Source organism: Pteropus medius, unplaced genomic scaffold (assembly GCF_902729225.1).
Source record: "Pteropus medius unplaced genomic scaffold, Ma_sr-lr_union100, whole genome shotgun sequence".
Lineage (NCBI taxonomy): Eukaryota > Metazoa > Chordata > Mammalia > Chiroptera > Pteropodidae > Pteropus > Pteropus medius.
In genome coordinates this window covers 18,016,119-18,043,697 of record NW_024342473.1, presented here as the reverse complement: position 1 = coordinate 18,043,697, position 27,579 = coordinate 18,016,119, and the positions used below count along the sequence as shown (strand labels likewise).

Sequence of the window (27,579 nt, the reverse complement as noted above, 5' to 3'; positions counted from 1 at the left end):
TACTCATATTTTTTATTTTTTATTTTTCTTCTTCTTAAAGAAGTCCCTCTAAAATTTCTTGTAACATTGGTTTAGTGTTGAACTCCTTTAGCTTTTTCTTGTTTGGAAAGCTCTTTATCTGCCCTTCGATCTTAAATGAGAGCTTTGCTGGACAAAGTAATCTTGGTTGTAGGTCCTTGCCTTTCATCACTTTGAATATGTCTTGTCAATCCCTTCTGACCTGCAAAGTTTCATTAAGAAATCAGCTGACATTCTTATGGGACGCCCTTGTAGGTAACTAACTGCTTTCCTCTTGCTGCTTTTAATATTCTGTGTCTTTAACCCTCAGCATTTTAATTATGATGTGTCTTAGTGTGGGCCTATTTGGGTTCATCTTGTTTGGGACTCTCAGTGCTTCCCGGGCTTGTATGTCCATTTCTTTCGCCAGGATAGGAAAGTTTTCCAATACTATTTCTTCAAATAACTTTGCAATTCCTTGCTCTCTCTCTTCTTCCTCTGGTACCCCTATAATGCAAATATTGGTTCACTTAATGTTGTCCCAGAGGTCCCTTAAATCATCTCCATTGTTTCAGATTCTTTTTTCTTGTTGCTGTTCTGATTGGGTGTTTTCTGCTACCTTATCTTCTAAATCTGATTCAATCCTCTGCTTCATCTAATCTACTGTTGAGTCCTCCTAACGTAGTCTTCATTTCAGTTCTTGTAGTCATTTCTGACTAGTTCTTTATGTTTTCTATTTCCATTTTTATGTTTTCTTTGTTAAAGTTCTCACTGAGTTCATCTACTTTTCCACTAAGTTCATTGAGCCTCCTTATAACCAGTGTTTTGAACTCTGCATCTAGTAGACTTGTCTCATTTTGCTTAGTTCTTTTTCTGGAGCTTCTTCTGTTCTTTCCCTTAGGACGTGCTTCTTTGTCTCCCCATTTTGGCTGCCTCCCTCTGTTTGTTTCTATGTATCAGGTAGGGCTGCTATGTTCTTCCAGTCTTAGTAGAGTGGCCTTATGTAGTAGGTGTCCTATGGGGCCCAGGGGCACAGTCTCCCTGGTCACCAGAGCTGGGTTCTGCAGGTGTGTCCCTTGTATGGGTTGTGTGTGGCCCTCCTGCTGTAGCAGAGCCTTGGTTGCTGTTTGCACATCAATGGGAAGCACTGACCCTCAGGCTGATTGGTTGTGAGAACTGGCTGGTGACTACTGTGTTGAAGCTATTACACAGGGTATGACCCTATGAAGCAGGATTCACTTTAGCAGGTCTCTGGTGCCTGCCCAATCTGCCTTTTGAGTATGTCATCCTCTGTTGTTGCCCTGGGAGGTGGTCAGGCTCTGTACAAGCCGGCCACCCAGCATGGCTTCGCTGGGGCCTCCAGGGAGGGGCCTTGCTGCAGGCCAAATTCAGCCACAGCCTTCCCTCCCCTGGGCCACCTGGCAGGAGTCACCAAGCAATCCACAGATGGCCACCACCCATGCTGGGCTTGGAGATGCCTCAATAGGTAAAGCCATGAACTGAGGCTGGCTGCCACTAGCATCAGCCTTGAGGCTGCTTGGCAAGTAGTACAGGATACACAGAAGCCAGATGCTGCTTGTCTGAATTTTGTGAACCTTTAAGAGATTTTAGCAAAGTCCACAGCATGAGCCAAGACAGGCCATTTGAATGGAAAAGCCACTAGAAGTGGTTTAGGTGGGCTGGCCAGTTGAGAGTAGCAAGGTTGCAGGGAATCACCAGGGTGGAGAGACCAGCGTTAGCCAGGTTGATGGAGATGCAGATATTGTGACACCTGTATCTGCACACTAGGTGGGGAGAGGGCCCAATAAAGAAATAGTGGCCTCCACCAGCACTTATGTCTGGAAGAAAGCTCCCCCTCTAGCCCTCACCCTGAAGCCAGATAATTCAGTTCCTCCTCGTATGCCCCTGGTGCCCTATGAGCCGCTGCCCCAGCACCAGAGCCCAGAGAAAGTCTACCTGTAACTCCATGCACAGGTCCTCCACAGCCCTCTGCCCCACTCAGCCATAATCTCCACTATTTTCACATCCAGATTTTGTAGGGACTCCTCTTTCCAGCACTGAAACCCCAAGCTGGGGAGCCCAACATGGGGTTGGGACACCTCACTTCTCCAGGGGGCCCCCAAAGCCAAGATATCCCTCTCAATTTTCAAATGCCACATGCAGACCAGTTTGTTCTACATCTCTACTCCATCTACCAGTCTGGAGGTGGCCCCTTCTGTATGTCCTCATTTATAGGACTTCTAGTCAGCTAGACTTTAGGTAATTTTCAATGATAGCTGTTCTGCAGTTTAGTTGTAATTCTGATGTGGTTGTGAGAGGAGGCAAACACAGCACTTACCTACTTTGTCATCTTGACCAGAAATCCGAAACTGACAATTATCTTTTAAAGAGATAAAATTACACATGCACAAAAAAATCTTCTCTATCTTTCCCAGGGCTCTTCATTCCTTTGTATGGATCCATACCTCCATTCTACTTGAATGACTTCCTCTAACATTTCTTCTCCTGGTGAAGAACTCTTCCAGCATTTATATGTCTGAATGTCTCTATTTTTGTCTTCATTTTTGAATGATATTTTTACTGGGCAAAGAATTACAGGCTGACAGGTTTGTATTTTTTGTTTTAAACTTTTAAAATATTGTTCGACCATCTTTTCATTTGTATTCCTTCTGACAAGAAATCTGTCATCCCTATCTTTAGTTCTCTGACTATAATGCCTTTTCTCTCCCCAGTAGCTTTTAAGATTTTCCTCTTTATTATTGACTGTGAGCAATTTCATTGTGATGTGGTTTGGTTTCTTTGTATTTCTTGAAATTTAGTTTCAGCAAACTTACTGGATTTATAGATGTATAGTTTTTCAAAAAAAAATTTGTATTCTCTTCACCTTACCACCCCCCCCCGCTCCCACCAAGGACTCCAGTTATAAGTATATTAGGTCACTCAAACATTTCCTACAGCCACTGATGGTCTTTTCATAGTTACCAAAATTTCTTTTTTCCATGTCACATGAATAATTTTTATTACTATGTCGTCTAGTTCACTAATATTCTACAATGTCTAATCTATTTTTTATGCCATTCAGTGTACTTTCCATGGAAAATACTGTAGTTTTCATCTCTAGGAGTTAGATTTGTATGTTTCATATCTTCTAAGTCTCTACTTTTTAAACATAACACAGTTATAACTCTTTTAATGTTCTTATCTACAAATTCTAATACCTGTGTCAGTTTTGGATAGGTTCAAACTGATTGTTTATTGCTCTCATTATGGATTGTGTTCTCCTGCTTTATTCCTGTATGACTCATAATCTTTCACTGCATAGATGCCAGACATTGTGAATTTCACCTTGTTGGGTTCTAGCCATTTTTTGTATTCTTAAAAACATTCTTAAGCTTTATTACCAAAGTAAAATTACCTGGAAACAGTTTAATCTTTTGGGGTCATGCATCCATGAATGCTCAGTGTATTCCCCACTACTGAGGCAAGACCAATTTGAGTACTCCACCCAATGTTCCACAAATTATGAGACTTTTCCAGTCTGGCCATTGAGAACAGGTACCATTTCCTATACTACGTGAACAAAAGGCACTGTTTCTTCCCCTGGCCTCAGAGAGTTTCCTCATATGTTCACTCTGCAGAACACTCCAGGCAAATCCTGAGCAGAAGTCAGGGATTCTCTCTATGCAGCATTCTTCACTCTGATATTGTCTGCAAACTCTAGCTGCTTTGCTTTCCCTCCACCCTCCTCCACGCCATCTCAACTCAGATAGTTTGTTGGCCTCCACCTAGCTTCCTTCTAATATGCAATGAAGATGAAAATTCTCCCAAAGCAGAAACAGGGAACAATCACAGGCCTTGACTCATTTGTTTCTCCTCTCTCAGGGACCATGGTCTTTCAACTCCTGGTGACCACTATCTTAAAAACCACTGTCTCTTGGTTTTTCCCCTAGTTTTCTTCAGGCAGGACAATATATCTGGTCATGTTTTTTCCCTTGTTTGTTTCAGACAGGAGGATAAATCTGGTCTTGTTTTCTCCATTGTCATCATGAGCAAAAGTTGAAAACAGTAATTACTTAATAAATTAAGTGAAATTTCTTCCTAAAGAAAACTGCCCTCTTTTATAAAATAAAACATCAAATTGGAAAAAAAAAGTATGGTTTACCTAATGTGTTAATAAATCCTGTGTTCCATCACTGAATTTCCTGTTTATGCAGTCAGTGGCTAGTCACTATATAGTTAAAGATACAAACACTTAAGTCAAATCATCTGGGTTTAAGTTCTGGAGACTGCACAAAAGGTAACTACACTTAAGGTAGTAAATTTTACGGTGAGCTTTTTTTTTTTATGGACGGATAAAATGAAACTTATCTGAAGGTCACTAGAACCCCTAGTGACTTTTTGTAGATGATTAACTTACATAATCAAAAGAGGAAAACTAAATTTTAAATGTTTAAGCCTGATGGACTAAGAGAGTCTGGAAGGAAGGGCTGCTGGTAGGGGTTGTGGAAAGGAGATGAAGGTTTAGCATGGAGGAGAGTGGAGACCAGGCAAGGATGACTTGGTATGAGACCCACGGAGTTTGAGGCAATGGAAGGAGAGCCAAGCAGAACAAAGGAGACTTGTTAAGGAGAAGTGGTGGGGAGGACATAGCTTTAGAAATTTCATACACAGAGACCATAGCAGAGGTTCTTTGAATGCATCAGTCCTCAAAAGAGAGACATTAAGGTGAGAGAAGAATGAAGACAGGTCCCTGTGGATGTTCATAGTTAAGAGACTAATAAGGAATAGTAAGGGGGTGGTAGAGAGAGAAGCCTGCAGCCTCCTGGAACCAAGAGAGGAGGATGTTTTAAGAAAGTCAATAATGTCTATTCTTATGGAGCTATGGTAAGCATTTTTTTACTAGAAAAAAAAGTTATCTAGGTTTGAATCCCATCACCTTCATTTATTAGCTTGTTTCCCTAATCAAATGGCAAATTTAGCATCAGTTTCCAATCTTTAAAATGGAAATAAACAGAATAACTCTCTCTAAAGGCTGTTACAAGGATTAAATGTTTTAAACTATGTGTGGCAATTAGCAAAGTGCCTACCATACATCGTGGTATGGTAGGCATCATCACTGTCATCATTATCTCTTTCTTCTCTTCCTCCTTGCCTTTCAGACCTATATACAAAATGAGGCAATAAATTCAGGATTAAAGACAGAACTGGGTTTGAATTCTGACATTTCCTAGCCACAAACACATGAGCTGGGTAATTATTTAAACTTCTTAAAATCTCAGAGTTTTCATAATATGTAAAATAAGGACAATGGCTACATTAAATGCACGTAAACTGCTCAGCACAAAGGCCGACATGAAAGGATCATTCAATTTAAACTATTATTGAGTCACTTCACCGTATTCTTGAGCTGTTCTCAAGAGAGGTGACAAGAATGTAGTCTAAAACTAGAATCTAAAATTAATTTTGCAACTAGCAAAGAAAATATAATGAAGCCAGATAATAAAGCCTGCTGGTATGGAACTTTTAAAAATCAAGACTAAATAATAGAATTAAATATTATACGAATGCACTGTCCATATTCTTTAAAAATATCTTTAAGTTAATACTTGGGTTTAAAAAAAATCCCATATAAGAGAAAACAGAAAGAAGAAATCAAGAATGGGGAATCTGTAGTATGAGAATTTTGAGTAGTTTCTTTTTGAAGATCAAATGAAGGATTTCCATTGGATAATTGAACTATTTCTTTTAAGTGGACTGAATAGCCACGACACAAACTTGACTTTGCAAAGTTACTGCTTCCATTGCTTTTTCAGAATCAAAAAGTCAGCTTTTGAAGGCACAGTTCAGATAAAGTATTCTGCCACTTCTGATAACTTAAAACAATAACTATTGCTGTTCCAATGAAGCACATGTGATACAAGTGCAATTATTTGACTGGGTGGAACATAACTGGGAGAGTTATTAAACAAAGTCATCTTTCTAGGTCCCATATACAAAGGAATTTTATAAAGCAACATAATGTTTACTTTTACTGGCAAAGGACCTGAGTAATGACTTTCTGAATCTTTATAATTGAGATATGACATGATCCACGGGGTTTAATTGAGAAAGTTGAAAATGCTACCCAGGGACATATAGCTATCAAGTCTACTCCATCTTCTAAGTAAGACCTATGTTTCTGTGTTAACTATACCTAAATTATCAGTATTTACAATATGATCTCAGTAATGTAAAAAAAAAAAATCAATAAAGTTAAGATAACTAAACCTGTATTACATAATTTCTCTTCCCCAATAATTAATAAGATGAAGGGGGAACCATGAAACCAAAACAAACACACAAACAAGAAACTATAAAATATAGTTTACTCTTCCACATTAAAAAAAAAAAAAAATCAAGAACTAAAACCAAATTAAAAAAAAAGAATAGAACCAGTGTGTGATGGGGCTGGCTGATACAGGCTCGAGAGTGCCAGTTCTATTCCTAACTCTGTGTTCAATGACATTATGTTGGTAGTCTGAAATCAGCCATGAGAGGAGTATTTACACCACTGACATCAGAAAACGCTACAAATCAGAGAATTTTTTTCTTGTTTTCAAGACAGCCAATGTCCTAAAACAACACTGGACATAACCTAACAGTATAATCTTTCAAGTAGGCAGCCAACAAAATAAACAGAATACTCTAATGAGAAAGTGGAAAGCTTAGCACACTGGACTCCTGATGATGCCCCTAACCTTCAGAAATCATACAATTCATTTTTTCTTTAATCTCGAAAGAATACAGAGCCCTGGAATTCTCAAAACTTGGTATATGATCATGGTCCCATGACTGCAGAAAGGTAGATAAAACACAAAATAATCTATCCCATAAAATGTGACATGAAGAGGGGAAAAAAAAACAATGGTTTCAGAGACAAGTAAAAAGAAGTTACCCACATTATATCGGAGCAAAAAGAACAAGACAAAGAAAAGCCACACAACCATGAACATAACTTTATCCAAACATATTAGAGAAAAAACAATGAAAGAAACACAAAAAAGCAAAACAGAAAAACCTCAATTGAGAACGAAACAAAAATCATTTGGAAACAATCCTGGACAAACTAGAATCATTCTTAGGTAATAGTAAGGAAATCTTGTTAGTTTTCTTCAGTCCATCAACATTATGGTCATACAGAAGGAGAATAATCTGATTTTTTAGAGATATAGTTTGAAGTACTTAGGAGTAAAGTAACATGCATTAATTTTCATTCCCAGCAGGACAAAAAAAAAAAAAAAAAAAAGAACACAAATTGTTAAATCGTTTTGCTCCTCTGGCTATACTGAAGTAAAAAAAAGACTGAATTTAACCTATTACCACAAACAATTAAAAAAATGGACAAAATACATGCAGGATAAACAAATGAGGTGAGATCTATTTACCACCAATTTACTACCTAGAAGCAGTTTTCAGGACAACATGTGGGGTGTAGAAACCTAAACAAGGCCTGATGGTGTCGCTGAATTGAGGAGCCAGATATCTGAGTTCAGGGAAGCCAAAGAAATGGTTAGAGTGCCAAAGAAGAAGAAGCTGAACAGAGAGGAAGCTCTAAGACCTAAAGAGGGATCCCTTAAATGTCTGGCTAAGTACTAATCCGACCATGTGAAAGACTTAAACAGCCCAGGCCAGAAAAACAAAACCACCAAAAAAAAAAAAAAAAAAAGAAAGAAAGAAAAGAAAGAAAAAAGAAAGAAAAAGAAAAGAACAAGAACAATCTTCGAAGCTTATACAGGGCTGAGAAGTGTTCATATTCCCACCATCCAGAGAAGAAAAAACCTATAATATACAGAACATTGGGTATAGCCCTCAGAAAAAGAGCATCTTATTCATGGAGTAAAATTAGCCACAGATCAAATAAAGGCTGTTCTGGACCTAGCCCAAGAAAGCTTAAAGGCAATGTTCCAAAGAATTCAATTGATTCCAAGTAGTTTCACTGCACACCAAAATAGTCTGACAGTGTTTAAAGGAGAGATAAAATCAAGCACACAAAAAATGTAAAAATCAGAATGATCTGCAACCAATCAAAAATTACCATGCATGTAAAAAAAGTTGGGAAAATACAAATATATATTTCTCTCATAAGTGGGGAAAAAATCAGACATTAGAAACATATAGAGATGATGGAATTAGTATACAAAAAGGTTGAAACAGCTATTATAAATATGTTCCACATGTTAAGGAACATACAGAAAAACAAACATGATGGGGGGAAAGTGAAAGACATAACTATAAATCTACAGATCCAAGAAACTCAACAAATCCTAAGAATAAATATAAAAGAAAAACAGACAGAAGCAAATTATAGGCTAATGGCTGAAAACTAGGAACAAAAAAACTTGCAAATCAGCTGTGAGCAGGTTAAGACCAAAAGAGCTAGAGGGAAAAAACACTACATACAGAGGAATAAATGAGAATGTAACTCTATACAGTCAGAAGATAATGCGACATTTTTAAAGTATGACAAAAAAAATTCTCCACCTAAGATTCTACACTCAGTAAAAATATATTTCACAAATGAAGGTGAAGGGAGGAAAAAAATGAAATGAGCTTTTTTTGACATCGAAGCTAACAATTCATTGCTAGTAGACCTGCATCACAAGAAATGTTAAAGGAAGTCTCTCAGGCAGAAGGAATGAAACCAGATGGAAATCTGTACTGACACAAAAAATAGTGCCAGAAATGATGAATATATAAGAAAATAAAAAAGATTTCTTCTCTCATTTTTTAAGCTCTTTAAAAGTTAAGAGACTATATTTAAAAAAATGTGCTGTGGCTTTTATGACACATATAGAATTTAAATGTATGACAATAACAGCACAATGGAGGAGAGGAGAAATGGAAGTATAGTTATATTATAAATGAAGTTGTATATTATTTGAAGGCATACAATAATTAAGTTATACACCCCAGGAACAACCTCTAAAAAATAACACATAGGTATATCACATAAGCCAAGAGCGGAGATATTCTACTTGCCTCCAAGAAACTATTATGCATCCTATAATGACTCACTGTTCATAAATAATTATATTTTTGTTAAAAGGATATACATTGTAAGAGATGTGAGAAATAAAAGAATAAATGACACCAGTGATCACAAGTACCAAAAGCAACCGTCAAGGAAAAATATCAGTTGAGAAAGTAGCAACTAGAGCATTTCAAGAACTACTTAGCTGTACTGAAGGTCCAAGTCAACATTTAAACTAAAAAGCTAAAAAAAAAAATCTGGGAGCCTACTACTCACCATGTGTTCAAATAACAAATTCATTCATTAAGTATTACAACTAAGACTGGAAATTTATGTTTATGGATGTTTCAGTCCTTACCGAACTAAATATTTTTCTGTATACAGCATTTTCTGTTTTCCTGACACATAGAACCTTGCTATTCAAACTGCTTCAGGGACTAGCTGCATGGGCAATATACTAGGGAACTGTTAGCAATGCAGAATCTTGGACTCCTCCCAGATTCACTGATCCTCTAAGTGACTCAGACTCTACCCAGATCTACCTGGTTCCTTGTGATATATATATACACATTCAAGGTTGAGAAGCTCTGCAACTTTTCTGCATACAGCAATTCTCTGATTTCTGTCAGCAGCTAATTCCTTCTTTTTTTCTACATGTTTGCTTCACTCTAAGCATTTAACAGTACATTAACAGGGCCAGTTACCACAGGTGCTACCATTTAAGCAGAAAATACCTTAACTGATGTCACAAGTCATGTACTGATTAGAAAAAGTTCTCAAATAAAATATAAAAGGGTTAGGCAAACTATAACCCAAAGGCCAATTTCAGCTGGCTATCTGTTTTTGCAGCATAGCTATATGATCATTCATTTACATATTTTCTATCATTGTTTTCAAAGTACAACAGCAGAGCTGAATAGCTACAGCAATGCAAAATAGATATCAAATCTGTAGGAAGTCAGGTAGCATTTATTTTCATTAATGTTGACTTGTTATAACCCTTTTTTCCTCTACAATAGTTCTGAGATCCATGTGTCACTGTAGGGGATTCATGAGACCCTTGGTTTTGCGTGGAAAATTCTAAAAATATTCTTTTTTCTTTTTCTTTTTTTCTTTTTTTGGCTGGCACTTTGCTGATTCTGCTTTTCTTATTTAAATATTTTATTCATCTATAATTCTTTTTTTTTTTTTTTAACTTATTGCACTAACTAGGACTACCAAACCATGTTGAATAACAGTGAGGACATTTTTACTTTGTTCTTGACTTCAATAAGAATATCTTTAGTTTTATATCGTGTACTTATAATATTATGTTTGTTATTTCTTCTGATTCCCATTTTTTAAATCTAGTATTTTAAAGATATTTGTTTAAAAAAAAAAAGCTTCACATCTTTAAATGGAAAAATTAAAAATCCCAAACTATATAAGCCTATTTTTAAAATATATTCCAATTTTTCAAAATGTACATTGAAGCTTGCTACGTATAAAAAATATCCAGACTCAATAAACTTCTTGTTTAAGTGTTTAATTAAACAATGTTTATAAACTAGATGTAACAATAACTAAACTTTATCGAGCACATTCTATCTGCCAGACCCAGTATTCCACATTTTTTTTATTTAATCCACCCAACAGACCTATAAAGTAAGAACTATTAGCTCATTTTAAAGAAAATTGAGGCTTGAGAGATATGTAACAAACCCAAGGTCACATAGCAAATAGGAGGCAGTGCCAAAGAGATAACTTTGGTTTCAATGACTTCGTGATTTTTCCACAATAATTCTATTACCTTCACCATAAGCACCATTCATTTCTGATGTGACTATAAAAAACTGAAAGGAAAAAAATTATTAAAATACAGCACATGGCAGGAAACTTTCAAAACCTAAACTGACATTTACCTCTAAAATGTGGAAAAACGTAATAAAATATGAAAAGAATGTACTTTTTACAGTCCAAAAAGTATGTGTATACCCTTGATTTCCACAGCTAGTGATTAAAATTGGCACATTTTACAGGAACAGTCTCCAACCCTTGCACTACTTAGCTCAGTCAGACATCACAAAATTGCCTGTTCTCACAGGCACAGTATGGACCTACTCAACTGAGATTTGTTCCTATATTCTAGCGATGAGTTAAAAGCTCAAAAAACAGCAACAGAATGCAGCTCTATCACCAAATCTCACTGATACAGTTAAATATTTACCCATCTCAACTCTGTCTGAACAGAGCTTGGCCTCTGACCCACTCAGCTTACCTGATCTCCCCTTGTTACAGATCTTCCTGATTCTCTAGTTCCAATCTGCCTATTTGTCTACTCCAATTCCTAATTAACTGCTCTATTCCTGATGCTATTACTTGCTAGACTCTCCCAGGTTCCATCAATCTAAAAATATATATGTCCTAGTACTAACAATATCATTGCTTCTATAATGTCAAGGTTGAACTATGTAAAATAACACCAGACAGAAATAGGAACCCAAGATTTTGTTTCCTGCAAATCAACATGCAAATCTTACAAAGGAAATGTGACCCAGAACCTACAAATTTTTCCATAAATACTAAAGCATTCTCGATTATGATCTTATTCAATTCCCATACTTCCCATACAATATTCTCTTACTTGAAGTAATATTTTATTACTTGACGACAATACTGGAAACTCCACCCCCCACACTTCTATCTTCCTCAAGACTATCCAGGTATCCCCAGAAGACAGAATACACCATAATTACCCCCAAAAATATCGTGTGAAAAACACCAACACTGCCTTGACTCTCCAATGCCACTTTTGTACCAGAAAGGCAACCTTAAAACAACTAGAAAAAAAAAAAACCTGTTATAATTGTCTAAAAGATGCACACTATTGGCAAAACTTCAGCAAGCAAACATGTCTGGCTCAGTGCAGAATCCAGGTCTCCTGTGATGCTTCTGATTAGAGGAGCCTAGTTCAGAAGACTAGTTTACATGCTGCTGTCCTAGTTGCAAATGAAAAGCTGGGAACTAGAATTAGGGAAATGGAATTCATAAGGCTGGAAATGTGTCAAACACAGAAAGGTTCAAAAGGCTCTGGACAGTCAAAAACCATGATAAATAATTGGCCTCTTTGCTTCCACTCTTGCCCCTTACAGTCTATTTTTCACACAGTAGCCAAAGTAATGTTCAAGTCAAGTCATATCTTTTCACTACCCTGCTCAAAATCTTCCAAATGTTTCCCAACTACCCAAAGTTGTAAGCATGGCTTATAAGGCTGAACGTGAACCTTCTCAGGGGCTACATTCCCCCACTCCACTCTATATGTCTCACCTTATCTTCCACCACTCTCCCCAAAGAAGGGTTGGCTGCCACAGTTCATTTAGATATCCAGGCAATTTCTTCAGAAGCTTTCTCTGATCATTTCATCTAAAAACATATTGTCCCAGTAGGTCTCATTCTAATATTCTGCTTTATCTTTCTCCATATTATTTTTATTGACATATATCCCTCTACCACTAGAATATAAGTTCCATGAAAGCAAGGACTTTGTTTTGTTCAAAGATGTATCCTCAGTATCTAGAAGTCAGAGAGAAAATAGGTGCTCAATAAATGTTTGCTGTAAGAATTAATGAACTCAACGTTTCATGGAAATTTCCATTTTCATTTGTATTTATAAAGAAAGCAGCATATACCTTGCTGATGAGACATAAATCAATCATCAGAAAATACGTGATCCTATGATACTCATCTAAGAAGTATCAGAATTTCTAATAGGCCAACCGTTTGCAAAATGCGATTAGTTAAAAATAAAATTATTATAGATCTATTCACCAGATGTTTTTAAAAAGCTACTGATGTTATGAGTGTATTTCAGATATTTGTCCTTCCAATTACTCATGCAGTTTTCATAACCATTTTCAATGACTTTCTGTACAGTTATAACTCTCCTATTCCTGTTGCCACTAAGTTTTTCAATAACCATGGAAGTACATGGTCAACACATCTTACTTTATGTTCCAAGAGTGTGGCAAGCATTACATTTATTTATAAGTAGAACTAAACATCATGGATTAGAATACCACCTCTGCAACTTACTACTTGAGTTATCTTGGACAATTCACTTTCTTCTCTGTGCCTCAGTTTTTGAGCAAAGACTTAAAAGAAAGAGCAAATCACAATGTGAATGTAGTGAATGCTAGTGAACTGCACACTTATAAAATGGTCACTATGGTAAATATTATGTTATGTGTATTTCACTATTTTAAAATTTTTTTAATTTAAAAAATAAAAAAGGAAGAGTGTAGACAACAGAGCAATCGGGGCGAAGGGGGAAGTGTACCATGTAAAAGGATCAGCAAGTGCAAAGTCCCTGAGACAGGAGAAAGCTTGGGATTTTTTAAAGAGCTCTGTGTGGCTGGAGCAGAAATGAACAAGAAGTAAGAACTGAACAAGCACTAGGAGGATCAGTGTACATGTATATCATATAGGATTGTACAAACCAATAGAAGGACTTTGGCTTTTCCTTAAAATAGAAAGCCACTGAATAAGTTTTTTTTTTATTTATTTATTTATTTCGTTATCATGTATTTTATTGAGGTATAATTCACATAACATAAAACTTACCATTTTAAAGTATACAATTTGCCAGTAGATGGTTTTGACCAAAGAAGTAGCTTTTGAACAGGATCACACTGGCTGCTACATTGAGAAGAGACCAGGAGAAGAGCAGAACAGGCAGAACAGTCAGCAGGTTTTACAGTAATTAAAGAGAAATGAATGTTGGCTTGTTATCAATCAGGGTAATAACAGTGGAGCTACTAAGAAGTAGTCAAAATATGCATATATTCTGAAGGAGGAGCTGACAGGATTTGCTGATGGGACTGCATACAGGGTGTGAGAGAAAGTCAGGAATAAAGAATAACTCCAAGTTTCTGGCCTGAGTGACTGAAAACTGAGCTCTCATTTGCCGAGATGGGAAAGACTACAAACAAAAGGCTGTGGGTAACAGAATCAGAGATTTGTTTTTGGACATGTTAAGTTTGAGATGCCCACTAGACATCTAACTGGAGAGAGATGTAGTTAGGATGCAGAAGTCTGGAATTCAAGGGAAAAGTCTAGGCTAGAGATACAAATATAGGGATCATCATAATAGGGATTGTTTAAAGCAACTAATAACTAAGTATAGGCACAGAAACTACTTTTTCAAAAAGTCTATTGCCATTTAAGCTAACATATGAGTTGTGTTCCATAATATAGACTATTTTCTTCCTCTAATTTAAACCTTTTATTTACATGAAGTAGATTTGTACAAAAGAAAACACAGCCTACAAATCTAGGATTAAAAAACAAAACAACAATGGGGGAAAAAACCTAGAGTTCTGCTGCTCTCTCTGAATAGACAGACAGACCTGGAGCTTCTTTTATCACTCTGATATATTACCAATGCAGGACAAAATGAAGAACATGGAAGGGAACAGGAAAGACTCAAGGTATGGCAAGCTATAATTCCTTTATCCCTTCTGACAAAGAATAGAATACTCACTGAAGATGTTCTCATGTAAAGTTCTTAATAATGGAGAAAAAGATCTGTTACCTGACAATGATGAAAATAAAATACATTTAACCTAGAGTACAGTAAGATGTTAGTAATCTGACAGTGGAAAATTACAGCTTCCACTGAGGAAAATTTCTAGATAACTGAAGTTTATTTATGTGCCAAATCTCTATTTGAACAATTATTGATTTTTTCCCCCTCTCCCTTAACATCTTCTTGAGTGAGCCAGCTCATCCTTATTAACATCTTTATCCTAAGAGGTCATAGTGATGTGATAATCTTAACACTATTATATGTTATTGTGCCATTGTTCCTACATAAAATAGCTCCATCCTGCAATGTAGTTATTCTACCAATGCTTCCTACCTTCTCTACTGTTACTTCATTATACCTATACATAATGCATACCAACAGCATTTGCTTTTCTGGTCCTTAGCTGTAGTTGCCAGAAACTGGGCCTTCACAAAGCATTAAATAAATTTAGATGGTGCCTTAGTACTTACAAGCTTTATGGGATACGTCCCCACACGTAAAAAGAAAATAATCTTCTTGGTTATATAAGACAATGTCCTTAATCTTATGAGATGCATACTGAAGTATTTAGGGGTACAACTTACTTTCAAATGGTTCAGGGGAAAAAAAAAAGGAACATGTTAGAGAAGGAAAGCAAATATGGCAAAAGATAACCATTAATAAATCTTAGTGATAAGTATACAAATGTCAATTGGACTACATACATATACTTCCATCTTTCAGAAAGTATAAAAGTTTTAAAACAAAAAACTAGGAAAAAATAAAAATAGTATATCAAGCAAATGCCTATGTGTGAAATTCTTAGAAAAATAACTGAATTGGACCTATAAGATAGAGAAAATAAATAATTTTCAAAATTTTAAAGAAAAACTGGGGGAAAAGTAAAGAAATAACAAATAATCACCTACATGAAAAAGTGGAACTAGGCTAGAAGGTGTACGAAGTAGAAAAAAAGTAACTTAGTCTCCTTGCTACTGGAGAGCTTAGGTGGTCTCTCCCTTTTTACAGTATGAGAACAATACAGTCATCCATTGACATCTGTAAGGAGACCCCTATGAATACCAAAACCCACGTTTCTTCAAGTTTCTTACATAAAATGGCATAGTATTTGCATTAACCTGTATTTGCATAGTGTATTCAGCATAGTGCTCGGCCCATGGCAAATTCAAGTTTTGATTTTGGAACTTTCTGAGACTTTTTTCCCTGAATTTTTTCAATCTGTGGTTGGTTGAACTCATAGATTCAAAACCTGCAGATACAGACAGCCAATTATATTTTTATTTCCCGTAACTTTTTTCAAAGTCATCATGATACTGGTATTTACTAACAGCAATTTGCCTTAAAATTATTTTTCCTGATTACAAAGCAATTACTGTAGAACCATACACCTTACATCTCACCATCCAGAGATTTAGTATCCATCGTCGAGCCTTTAAAGAAATACATATATAAATTTATCTATGGCAAAATTCAAATGATACTGTGCATAAATGTTTTAGAAGGTGTTTCCTCTCTAATTGTAAACATTTTCTGATGTAAAAAAAAAAAAAACCTTGTAAAGAACTTGACTCAAATGGCTCAAATACTATAATTATAAAGAGCCTAATTATGCCCTGATGGTAAAATAATCCAATCTTTGTACCAAAAAAAGAGGAGAATATAATAACCTCACTATACAATACGTTTTAAAGCATGAGCTATGTTTCTAAGAGGCAGTATAGTGTTTAAGAGTATGAATTCTGGAGCCAGACTGACTATATTAAAATCCTGTCTTCCCCAATTAATAGCTATACATAACTTTTCTGACTTTGAGTAAGTTACCCTCCCTGAACCTGCTCTCTCGTTTGTAAAATGAGAATAACAGAATCCATCTTATAGAGATGTTGACTGAGTTGATACACAAAATGCCCTAAGAACAGTGCCTGACATATAATAAGTATCCCATATATGCTAGCCTCTATGATTATTTTCCACATTCCACGTGTAGGTAGCATTGTAATTTCCAGGAACACTTGCAAACAAAAGCTTCCTTCCCAACTCCTGAATTCGAAACCTACAATCTTCTGTTCCAATCTAAATTAAATGTAATAGGAAAAAAACACAGAACAAAAAAAATAACATCGGGGGGAAAACAGAATATAGCTTACTAATGACAGGTCAATGTCATCATCTTTCTGTGGGATTGAGATATTATATGACAAATAAGTTTAATCTTTTCCTATCTGTATCAAAAAGGTTGATTCTATAATCTTAAGAATGGGGAAAGAAAATCTGTAAAAACGTTTGACATTACAGAATTTCCTTTTTACAGGAAAACTCAACTACAATAAATAAGAATACGTAAGAATAAGCTAATGCTAGCACATCTCCATTCCTCAGAAAAATTACTTGTAATCAAGTTGTTTTCAACATATTTTTCACTTGTATAATTTTAAAATTAGGCACCAACAGCATTTTTCCCAAACATAAAAGTGTACTTCCTTCCTAAGGAACTTGAGTCACCCACTGTGTCTTACCACACTGTGCTGAGCAAATGCTTCTATTTGATATGTATTCACTATGATCTTGAAGCATTAAATACCATTAACAAAATTGTTCTCTTGTATAACAAAGGTCAGCTTCCAGGGACTATCATGTCCTATATTTCAGCAATATACCTAAGTGCCTTTACTGCACTCTTGGAAAAGTTACTTCCACAATGTGACTTCAAACTTAAGCTACAGTATCCATTTCTTTACTAGAAACCAGTCAAATCATCTTACAAGCAAATATCTACACCTAACAGTTACAAGTGAGAGTTCAAGAGGATGTGTCTCCAATCATAAGCATATTTCAACACACCCACTTTTTAAGACAAGCTAGTCTCTAAAAATTAAAAATAATGCTAGCTGGCTCAGAAGTGAAAGTAAGCAGTTCTTTTTTAAAATTATAAACTAAATCAATATAAAAGGCACAAACATCAATGATTAAAAATCCATTGCATGTATTAAATTTCTACCACTAACTTATGAAATACAACTTAAAAATCCAAAAGTAGAAACATATACATAATTTAGATTTCTATTCTGATTTGAAATGTCTTTATATCATTTCAAAAAGTGCAGACACAAGTACAGACAGTAACCCATGTAAAGGACTGTGACTTTCAACCTACCTAAATAACACACACACACAATGGCTCCAGGCCACTACACAATCTACACCCCAGACTCTTATTACCTCACCCGTGTCCCATATTATACCCCAAACCATCTGCCTCTGCCTCCTTCCAGCAAATCTGTATGTGCAAATAAAACAATTCTGCCAAAAATGTTAACAATAATAAGGTGTGGGGGGAGTATGAAGTTATGCAAAAGACATGGAAGTTTTCAGACTTATGAGTTAAAATTTTGAAGAAAATAAATTATGAAAAGTTGAAACTGAGAACAACTAATTGTGAAGGCAGATTTTCAGAGTAAGTTGCTGATTGAGTCCCTCAAAATATCCTTCCCCACAGAAACTAAAATCCTACTAATCCATGGCTCTTCTGGGTTAACGAGCAACTGGTTTGGTTTGGTTTTTAAATAATCTTATGGGCTATCAGTCATTTAACTAATACTGTAAATTTACAGAATCAGATTTTCTTCCCTACCACAAACGGAATGATGGAGAGAAGAATGAGAAATGCTGGAAGATAAATGCTAAAGGTTCAGAAGTGCAGGGCTCAAAACACTGGAAGAGGAAGGCTTGAACGAAAGAAATATCAGAAGCTTATGAAACTTAAGTAATCAATTAAGGCAGCAAGCAGGCTATTAATAACAAAAAAAAAAGCAAGAAAATTCAGATTTCCTCTAGAGCAGGGTTTCTCAAACTCAGCACTACTGACATTCTGGCCAGATTTTTTTGGTAGGGGGACTGTCCTGAGCATTGTAAGATGTTTGGCAGCATCTCTGGCATCTACCCACCACCAGATGCCAGTAGCATCCTTCCAGTTGTGACAACCAAAACTATCTGTAGGCTACTTTATCGCAGTGTCTGCTTTGTGTATACATTTTAACTACACATTAATTTTTTTAGAGAATACAAAACTACATTAATACTAAGTGGAAATTCATAATAGGCATTTTTAAAAACTGAAAGATTAATATTAAAAAGTGATTAAATTGTGTTGGAGAAGGAATTGTGGATATTATTAAATTCTATTTTCCAGTGTTTAGTAATAATGTTCTAGTATCAACTTTGAAAAATACATTTATCCATCTATACTTTGTAACTAATAGGTTCCAAACAAAAGTAGGCCTAAAAACACTATAATTTTGATAATACTTGTATAGCTCTTTACAGTCTCTTCAGCATTTTTACAGTTATCCCATTTAACTCTTAGGAAGAAATAGCAAATTAATACCTCACTCAACGTTTAAGTGTAGGATTCTATCTGTATTCTTTTGAAAACAAAATCCAAAGTTCAAAGTTCATGTGTGAATGTGTGTATCCCTTGCAATCATCAGTGCAAAGATCAATGGAAAAAAATTCTGTTCCACAAATCATATACGTACATTTGCCTCAATTCTTTTCCCCAATTAGTTTCTGAAATAGGAAGTTCACAGTTCACATGTAATCAAGAGTATGAAACATACTCTTAAACTAAAGAACATAATTCCAACTTAATGTAATATATATACTTGTAAAGTAAAAACATACTTGTTAATATATCTTTAAATCTAACTTTTCCCCTCTACTCCAAATCTAACTTTTCCCCTCTACTCCAAACTTCTATCTCCCAACTATCTGAAGCAATGCTTCTCAAATGACTAGCCACAGATTACTGAAAGAGTACAAAAGTTTTAACCAATCCCCCAAAAAAGTATTAGCTTGCAAGTAGGATAAAATCCAAGACTCTGACACACATCCTAACCTATAACTAACCTTCTATATAGATTCAAAATTTTAGATATTTTCCACTTCAAAAACCTAGGTCCTCAAAGTTTTATAAAACCACACTCTCCAATGCAACAGCCTCTGAGATCTAAAGTTGACAACAGAGTGAGCCCTCAGTAAATTGTTAGCTCCACATTAAACATTTGCCAAGTTTCACCGATTTTTCTTCCATATGATTTCTTGGTCTATCCTTATTTATTTTCATAATTACTACCGTAATCCAGGACTCAGTCACCCAGTTCATCAAGCAGTTAATTTACTCCTAATCATTTCTTTCATACCCTAACTCTTCAACATGAACTCCAACCAACATTCCATAATACTTTACTTCACAGTTATTATGACCTAGAATATGAATAATTAGAGTCCTGGTTATCATGGGTCAATTGGTAGTTCTCTTTATTTGCTACCATGGACTCTCCATTTCAGGCAAGTAAGCCCATAAGCATCTTACTATACAGCATTCCCTTCTATCTCAAAAAGTTTTTCCCAAATGGTTGATGTCCCTCCAGCTTAATAAATCCTCATTTCAATTGCAGTTACAATACATAAATATAAGTGTATTTTTATCTTTGCATTTCTGTCTACATTGACAAACTGAGTGATTTTTACTTTCCTTCTCACTCAAAACTGTGGCTTCATGACTCCTGCTAGCTACAGATATACAATACAGTCTTGGTGACTAAACAGCATGTTCTCACTGTACACATCCTCACATTGTTTAGTTGGAATTGTAGTAGCCTCAGAAAGAATTCTCCCCATATCAAAGGGAGTCTACATTCCTGAGAACTGTTCTCAGTATTGCTGTTTCCTACAAGACAGAACTGTCCCCAAGTAGCACTAAGGTCAAGCCTTCACATTGCTACCCTTATAGGAATCTAACTGGTAGGATTATCAATTTTTCCACTTATCCTTAATATTGCTCCATTTTCCTAGAATAAAAATTTCAAAATGGCTAAACCAGTGAGAAATATCACAGCTGGATTTTTATTAAGAACAAGCAGACTTTTTACAGTTGCTTGGAAGAATCACTAATAATCATTAAATAAACCAATTCCTTTAAAAAAACAAACAAACAAACAAATCCAGGGCTCATTACCCAAGCATGTCACATAGAGTTGCCCATGTGAAAAGAGACAAAACGCAAATCAATTCCTACAATTTAGAGTGTCTGCCTTGTAACTTGGGGCTCAGATTTGAAATTACTGTGTGTTTCTCTATCCACAGCCTTTCATATCTACAATTTGTCTCCCCCAATTAGTGGCCACATAGGCCTCTTTTTGAAACTTCATGTTAGCAGCTATGTCCAATGACTCCCGTTTCCCTGCACCCGAACTTCACATACACAAACTACATTTTGGGCACTTCACATAGACTATATTTTAAGCTAGGCCATCCCAAAAATATACCTCTAACTTTGGCAAAATTTCTCTAACCATTAGAATGTGATACAATTCAAAGACAGACAAGAAATTTAACTTTTACAAATCACAAAGTCACCAAAACTGTAACACTCAATAGCTACTTACTGCAGACTGACAATAAAACAGCATCAGGAACCTGTCATTTACCTTTTACCTAATCTTTCTTTTAAATATGGAGAATACTTTTTCTTAACTTATAATTTACAGTCCTGTAGAGAATATTATAACTGCACATTTTAGGGTATGTTTAATATCAATAACCTAGTATATTAGTTTGGAGACAGACTACTTATGGTTCAGATCTAGGAAATGATCTACCAGTAAATAAATGAGTGTGCATTTTATTTGCCGTGTCTTCCTGGTTATCCATCAGTGTCTTCTCTCTATTCTACCTTGCCTCACTTTAACTGGCAAACCAGTATATGTCATCCCAATTGTTCAGAAAGAACAAGGCAATCTCACTCAGCACTAAACTCTACAAAGCCAAAACATATACGTTAAAAAAATAAAACATCTAATGCTCAAATATGCCCCTTTACATACATGTGTGTCAAGTACAATTATTTAGTTTCCCCATAGAAAACATGTTTAAAAGGTGATATCCTCAAGGTTTGCAAGAAAGCCAGAAAATCTAACCCAAAAGTTGGAAACACTGTTAAAACTAGCTACAAGAATGAAAAAAAGCACAATCGCCTAGAATTTAAAATGCCCATTTCAATTGTTTCTGGAAAAATAAAAAATAGAAATTACAACAGAGCCCAGAACAATAACAGCTGTTCTTATACTAAACCTTAATCATTTAAGATTAAATTTGGCCCATTTTAAAACAGTAAATGTGTACAACTTAGAAAAACTTCCATCAAAAACCAGCCAAAATTTTAAGTCTGGTTCCAGACTTGTCAGACAGGAATATTCTCATATCTGAACTTGTCATCTTCCAACAATATTAGAAAAATGTGGATTATTGATTAACGTATTGTTTCATTTCAATTTTCTTAATTTCAAAAGCACTATTTATACTTAACCCATTCTTCAAAGAAAGAAAGCCTGTTAGTTTTTAATTATATGACCTACAATCAGTTTTCTGAGGGTCTTTTCCCAGTAGAAAAAGAAATGGTTTCTTATTTGTTCACTGAGTTAAAGAGATTTAGGAAAACTATAACCATCGTTCTTCGAGACTTTCAAATTGTTACTATTATGAAAACAGGGATTTAAAAAAATGTCTAATAACCTAATGCTATATAAAAATTATTGTGTATGCCACAGTTTTTAACATATTTTTAAGACTATGGAAAAAATAATTACAAAAATATATATTAAAAGTTGGGTAAGAGGTTGCAGTCAAAAAAAAATTTTTTTTTTTTCAAGTTTGGAGTCATCTATGCAAGATGAAGCCAAGGCAGAGATGTGAATAACATACCTACAGGACACAGGCATGTAAGAAAAATGAGTGAAGCAGGCCAAGTGTATTACTGGCAGAAATGATGGGAACTGCATTGACAGGTAAGCACATACCCAGTCTAAAGAGAACAGCTACTGCTCTATCACCCTGCTCAAGACAATGGGAATGCAGCCTAGTAGGGCCTCAATTTTCAAGTCTTCCCCCAAAATCCATAAATCCATGAATTTCATTGAGAAATTTCCCTTTTTTTCAATGTTGAAACTTAAAGGCACTCCAAATCAAACAAAACACATCTCTAGGGTAGTTCAGTCCAGAGGCTACTTTTAAGCTAATGTGTGAAAACTGTTTTCATAAAGGTAAGAGAGAGTAATGGGTAAAAAGCTCTGGCTTGGAGGTCAAACTGACTTGGGTCAGAATGGATGATGCTAGAAAAATGATTTCTTCAAGCCTATTTCTTCAGCTGCAAAATATCACCTCTCTCTCATAAATGTTTAAAAGTAAAACTCTTAACACAATACCAGGTACACAACAGACATCACAGAAATGTCCCTTACTCTCCCTACCCAACCTTGCAAGTCCTTAGGAAAATTTAAAATATATCAGATAATAAACACCTTTGAAAATTGTAAGTCAGTCAGAAAACAAAGAAATGAGGTGCCTGTCATGTCCACTGCCCTCAATCCTTGCTACTCAGAGAGGTCCTGTTACATTACAGAGAACATACTGTTGTTAACTTTGGGGATGGCTTGAAATGGGCCTTCTTAAGTGATCCAACAGGATTATCGATCTCAAGTAAAAAAGATGAAGTGTCAGAGCTCCTTAAAAATAAAGACAAAAGGTCTGTCTCATTAATTTCATAGACCTTACTTGCTAGTAGAAGTGAAAGATGTAGTTCATACTTAAGCTTTGATACTTTTAACACTGTGGGCTAAACTTCCAGAAAACTTATTTCTATGTAATACATGGTACAAAGCAAAGCATTTATACCAGATTTTTAAATATAAAAAACATGTCTTACCCTAAAATTTAATTTAAGTATGATTTCATCAAACCAAAATATTATGAGATTGAATTTACTGCTACGATACCTTTTGACCTCTCAAACACACCTATTAAATTTTTTAAAAAGGTATCAACTATCCAACATATTTGTGTTAAAAGTAATATTCACACATACATAAAAATTCGTTAGGCTATTTTTAATAAGAATAGTTCCAATAAGTTTCTAATGTGGTTATAAAGAATTTTTGTGTACATATTTGAGTATAATGTCTATACAGACACTTACAGAACTCTAGAAATTTTATGGTATCTTCCTACAAATACAGCATAGGCTGGGACATGTGCTAGAAATAGACAGCATTAGAAAAGTTTAAGTTTTATGACTCTAAACACCTTAATTATCTCTTCCAGCTTCCCACCCATCACATTAAAAGCAAGAAAAAATTAATACAAAATAGTGATTGACGAGTCGGAAAGAGGTAACTGAGTTTATTGAATACCTAAAAATGATCCATACTTTAAAGTTAAATCCATATTTCCACTACAAATCTCCTAATCTACACAAACACATTCATTCTCATGTTAAAATATACCAGTCAATTTGAATATTATCTATGTATCATCATCATTTAAACTTCTTACAAACTTGACCATAAATTGCTCAGAATAGATTAAAACACCATAAAATTACAAATATTTCCATGTACCCAAAAGCTACAATCTTATGCTAATTTTAAAATCAAAGATTTCTTACTCTTTTTCACAAAGTTCTGCTTAATACAAACATGGAACGTTTAATGCAAGATGATACTTCGTAAATAACTCCAGAGTTCTGAATTTAGAAAATGTTTGTGTAACAAGGGTCTTAACCCACAAAGATTATGTTGTTACTTTACTTTTTTCCAACCATCAGACTACGCCCATTTCTATTCTATTTCATTCTTTAAAAACAAAGGACATTTACATACTACTACTCATCAGTAGTTTAAAGTGTCTCCTGTGTGTGTCTTACTTTTTACTACCTCATAGAAATCAGTGTCTAAATCCTGACTATAATCACAAAAAGTGAAGAGACAAGTGATTCGTTGGAAGCCACATTTAGAACTTCAATACAAGTGTTAAATGAATAGGCCCTTATAGACCGTCTCTAGCATGTGATTCTAAAACTAAACATTAGAAACTCTTAATCTAAAATGTGTATCTAACAAATGAACACTATAAACTACATTAGTCTACCTACAAAGTATCAACCTCAGTGTATCTAACAAATGAACACTACGAACTACAACAGAAGTCTACCTACAAAGTATCAACCTCAAATTAAGTAGAATGCAGGACAAAAATATGGTTGGTTCTGCCGTCCTAACTCAGTGACAAACAAAAGAACAGAAACTATACACTACATGAAATATTCAAATATTTTCTAAATTATCATATTAGGTTTTACTCATCTGAAGCATTATGAAAATTTTTTTCAATCCAATGCTTTTAAAAATACTTTGAGATTTTCAAGTATACTACTTTGGGCAAGTCAAAAAGTTTACCTAAAATAAAGCACTTTACACAACAACAAAATGATACAGCTGGTCCTGGGATACAATAGAATTAAAAATCGTCTTCAAAACCTGAGTAATCAAGAACTTATATGCTTTTAGTTAATTTAACTCCAACGGAGGGCGGGGGGTGGGGGGTTGCCAGTTTTGACATTCCATGAACCACCTGAGAGTTCAAGCAAACTCTTCCAAGTTGGGTCACCCAGAGACCGTCCCTCTAAAAGACCCAATCCAGCCTACAGATCAAAGAACGTTCCAAAACGGCTTACCTTTCTCCCCACCAAACCCTTTCCCCTGAGCAACAGAATGTTTTCGCTGAACATAAACCCTCAAGCGACTTCTCTCCACAGGGGCAGAGGCAGGGCACTATGGAGAGCGGAAGCCACTCGGCTCAGTCAAGCGGACCACTGTTACCCCCCACCCCCGGCGGCCCCTATGCAGAACCCGGTGGCTCTCATTGCCACCCCCAGTAAAGAAGAATTCACCAGCCCGGCCGCACACTTCGCAACTTCCCACAAGCCTGCTCCGCGGTTCTCCGCGGAGCGAACTCCGGAATCCTCCATCCCGCAGAGGCAGAGGGAAGAATGGTGGTGAGGGTGAGCGCGGAACCAAAGCGGCAAAGATCGCCAGCCCCGCGACGGCTGACGGCCCCCGCGCTCCGCGCGCAGGCTGGAGGGATGGAGCAACCACGGCTCTCGCCTGGCGACCCGGATCTCCCGACTTTGCTTCTCTGGGAGGCGACCCATGTCTCCCCTGCTACCGGGGCGGTAGGGGGCGGGGAAGGCCTCGCCGGAGGCTCAGAGCCTCGTCGGCCCGCCAAGGAAGGGAACGCGGTCCGGGTACGAGGGACAATAGGGAGCGGGGAGCGCTGCGCGCCCGAGTGGCGCCGCCGGCCGGCCGGCTGACTGATACGCCCGCCGCACGCCGCGACTGGGTTCCGCTCGGCCCGGCCGCCGCTGCCGCTGCCGCTGCCGCTGCAACCGCGCGGTCCGCGGGGGTCACGGCGCCCCCAGTGCTCTGGGTCTTGCCTCACCTCCCAGCCCCGGCGCCCAGGAGAGGAGCAGAATTAACACTCTCAGCAACACCATCTTCCGCTGCCGCCGCCTCCTCACGGGTTAACAGCAGCACATCGATCCGGAGGGAGAAGCTGAAGGGGTTTGATCCGGAGCCTCCACGGGAAGCCGGGACCCCCGGCAGGAGAAACGGCAAAGCACCTCCCTCTCGCTCCACTTCAGAGGACGGCAACGCTCTCAGCTCCTCCAAAACAGGGACCTCCCTCCCCCTCGCTCGTTTCCTTCCTCCCTTCCCCGTTTTCCTTCCCTCTTCTCTATCTCCCTCCTCCAAGCCCGGGACCTCCGCCTCCTTCCTCACCACGTGACGCGCGGGCACCCAACGGGCACGCGGAGCCTCACCTCTTCCTCCCACCCCTCCCTCTCCCTCAGGCGCCCTAGTGGCGCGCGCATGCGCGCGGAGGCCGGTTCCCGGGCAGGCAGGCCCGCCGCCGCTTCCTGTCCGCTGGCGGATAGCTGGGATTGGGTTTAGGAGGCGGAGTTTCCTCTGGTCCCGCCCCTAGAAGGGAGCGCGTCTCCGCCGACCGGCTCCGCTAGTTCTTAGCAGCTGCCGAGAACGGTGCGTTGGGCTAAAATGGGAGTGTTAAGGATGCTGAGGGGCCGCTTTCCACTTCTTCACGAGGAACAGAGATTTTTGTTTCTTTTTCTTCCTCTCGTGGCACACGACAGCTAGCAAAAGCAAAGTACCAACAAGCAGTAATACCTGCGGTAGCAACCAGAGATCAGAACGTAAATGCAAAGAAACACCGTCCAGCAGCAGAGGGGAAAGAGGCAGCCTAAGTATAGTTTTCTGTGCTCCTTACACATTTGTCACAGACTTGACCTTACTGTTATAAAAGCGTATAAAACACAGGATCTTAAATCTCCAGCCCCAAAAATGCCCTTGTTACCACTCTGTCCTATCGCTAAAGAAAACTCTCAAATCTCCTTCACCCAAACTTCCTAACTTCATTGAATTTCAGATTTGGTTGCTTAGGAACTCACTTATTTCATTGACTAAATATTTAAGCATAAGACCTGAAACCATAAAACTTAAAAAAAAAAAAAAAAACAGAAAAGCTCCCTGATATTGGTCTTAGCAATGGTTTTTTGGCTATGACACCAAAAGCCCAAGCAACGAAAAGGAAAATAAGTGGGACTACATCAAACTAAAAAAAGGTTCTGCACAGCAAAGGAAGAAAATGTAAAGGGAACCTCTGGAATGAGAGAAAATATTTATTAATCAGCTATCTGATAAAGGGTTAATATCTAAAATATATATTTTTAAAACTCTTAAAACTCAACAGCTAAAAAGCAATCTAATTTAAAAATAGGCAGAGGAACTGAATAGACATTCTTCCAAAGACATTCAAATGACCAACAGGTACATGAAAAGATGCTTAACACCAGCAGTCATCACGGAAACGCAAATCAAAACCACAATGAGATATCACCTTACTGTTAGAGTGGCTATCATAAGGGAAAAAAAAAGATAAAATGTTGGCAAGAATATAGAGAAAAGGGAACTCTTGTGTACCATTGGTGGGAATGTAAATCAGTATAGCCACTACAGAAAACAATACAGAAGTTCCTCAAAAAATTGAAAATAGAACTACCATGTGATTCAGCAACTCTACTTTTGGATACGCAATATATCTAAAG

General features: G+C 36.9%; 1 protein-coding gene across 1 annotated transcript in view; it reads right to left on the bottom strand.

The window, feature by feature from the left end:
- Window positions 1–26,372, bottom strand: part of ADAM10 (ADAM metallopeptidase domain 10) — a 110,567-nt gene extending 84,195 nt beyond the window's left edge. Inside the window, exon 1 of the mRNA XM_039865472.1 lies at window positions 25,902–26,372. Coding sequence (XP_039721406.1) covers window positions 25,902–25,956 — 55 coding nt within the window. The 5' untranslated portion in view covers window positions 25,957–26,372. The remainder of the gene's footprint in view (window positions 1–25,901) is intronic.
- Window positions 26,373–27,579: the final 1,207 nt, after the last annotated feature.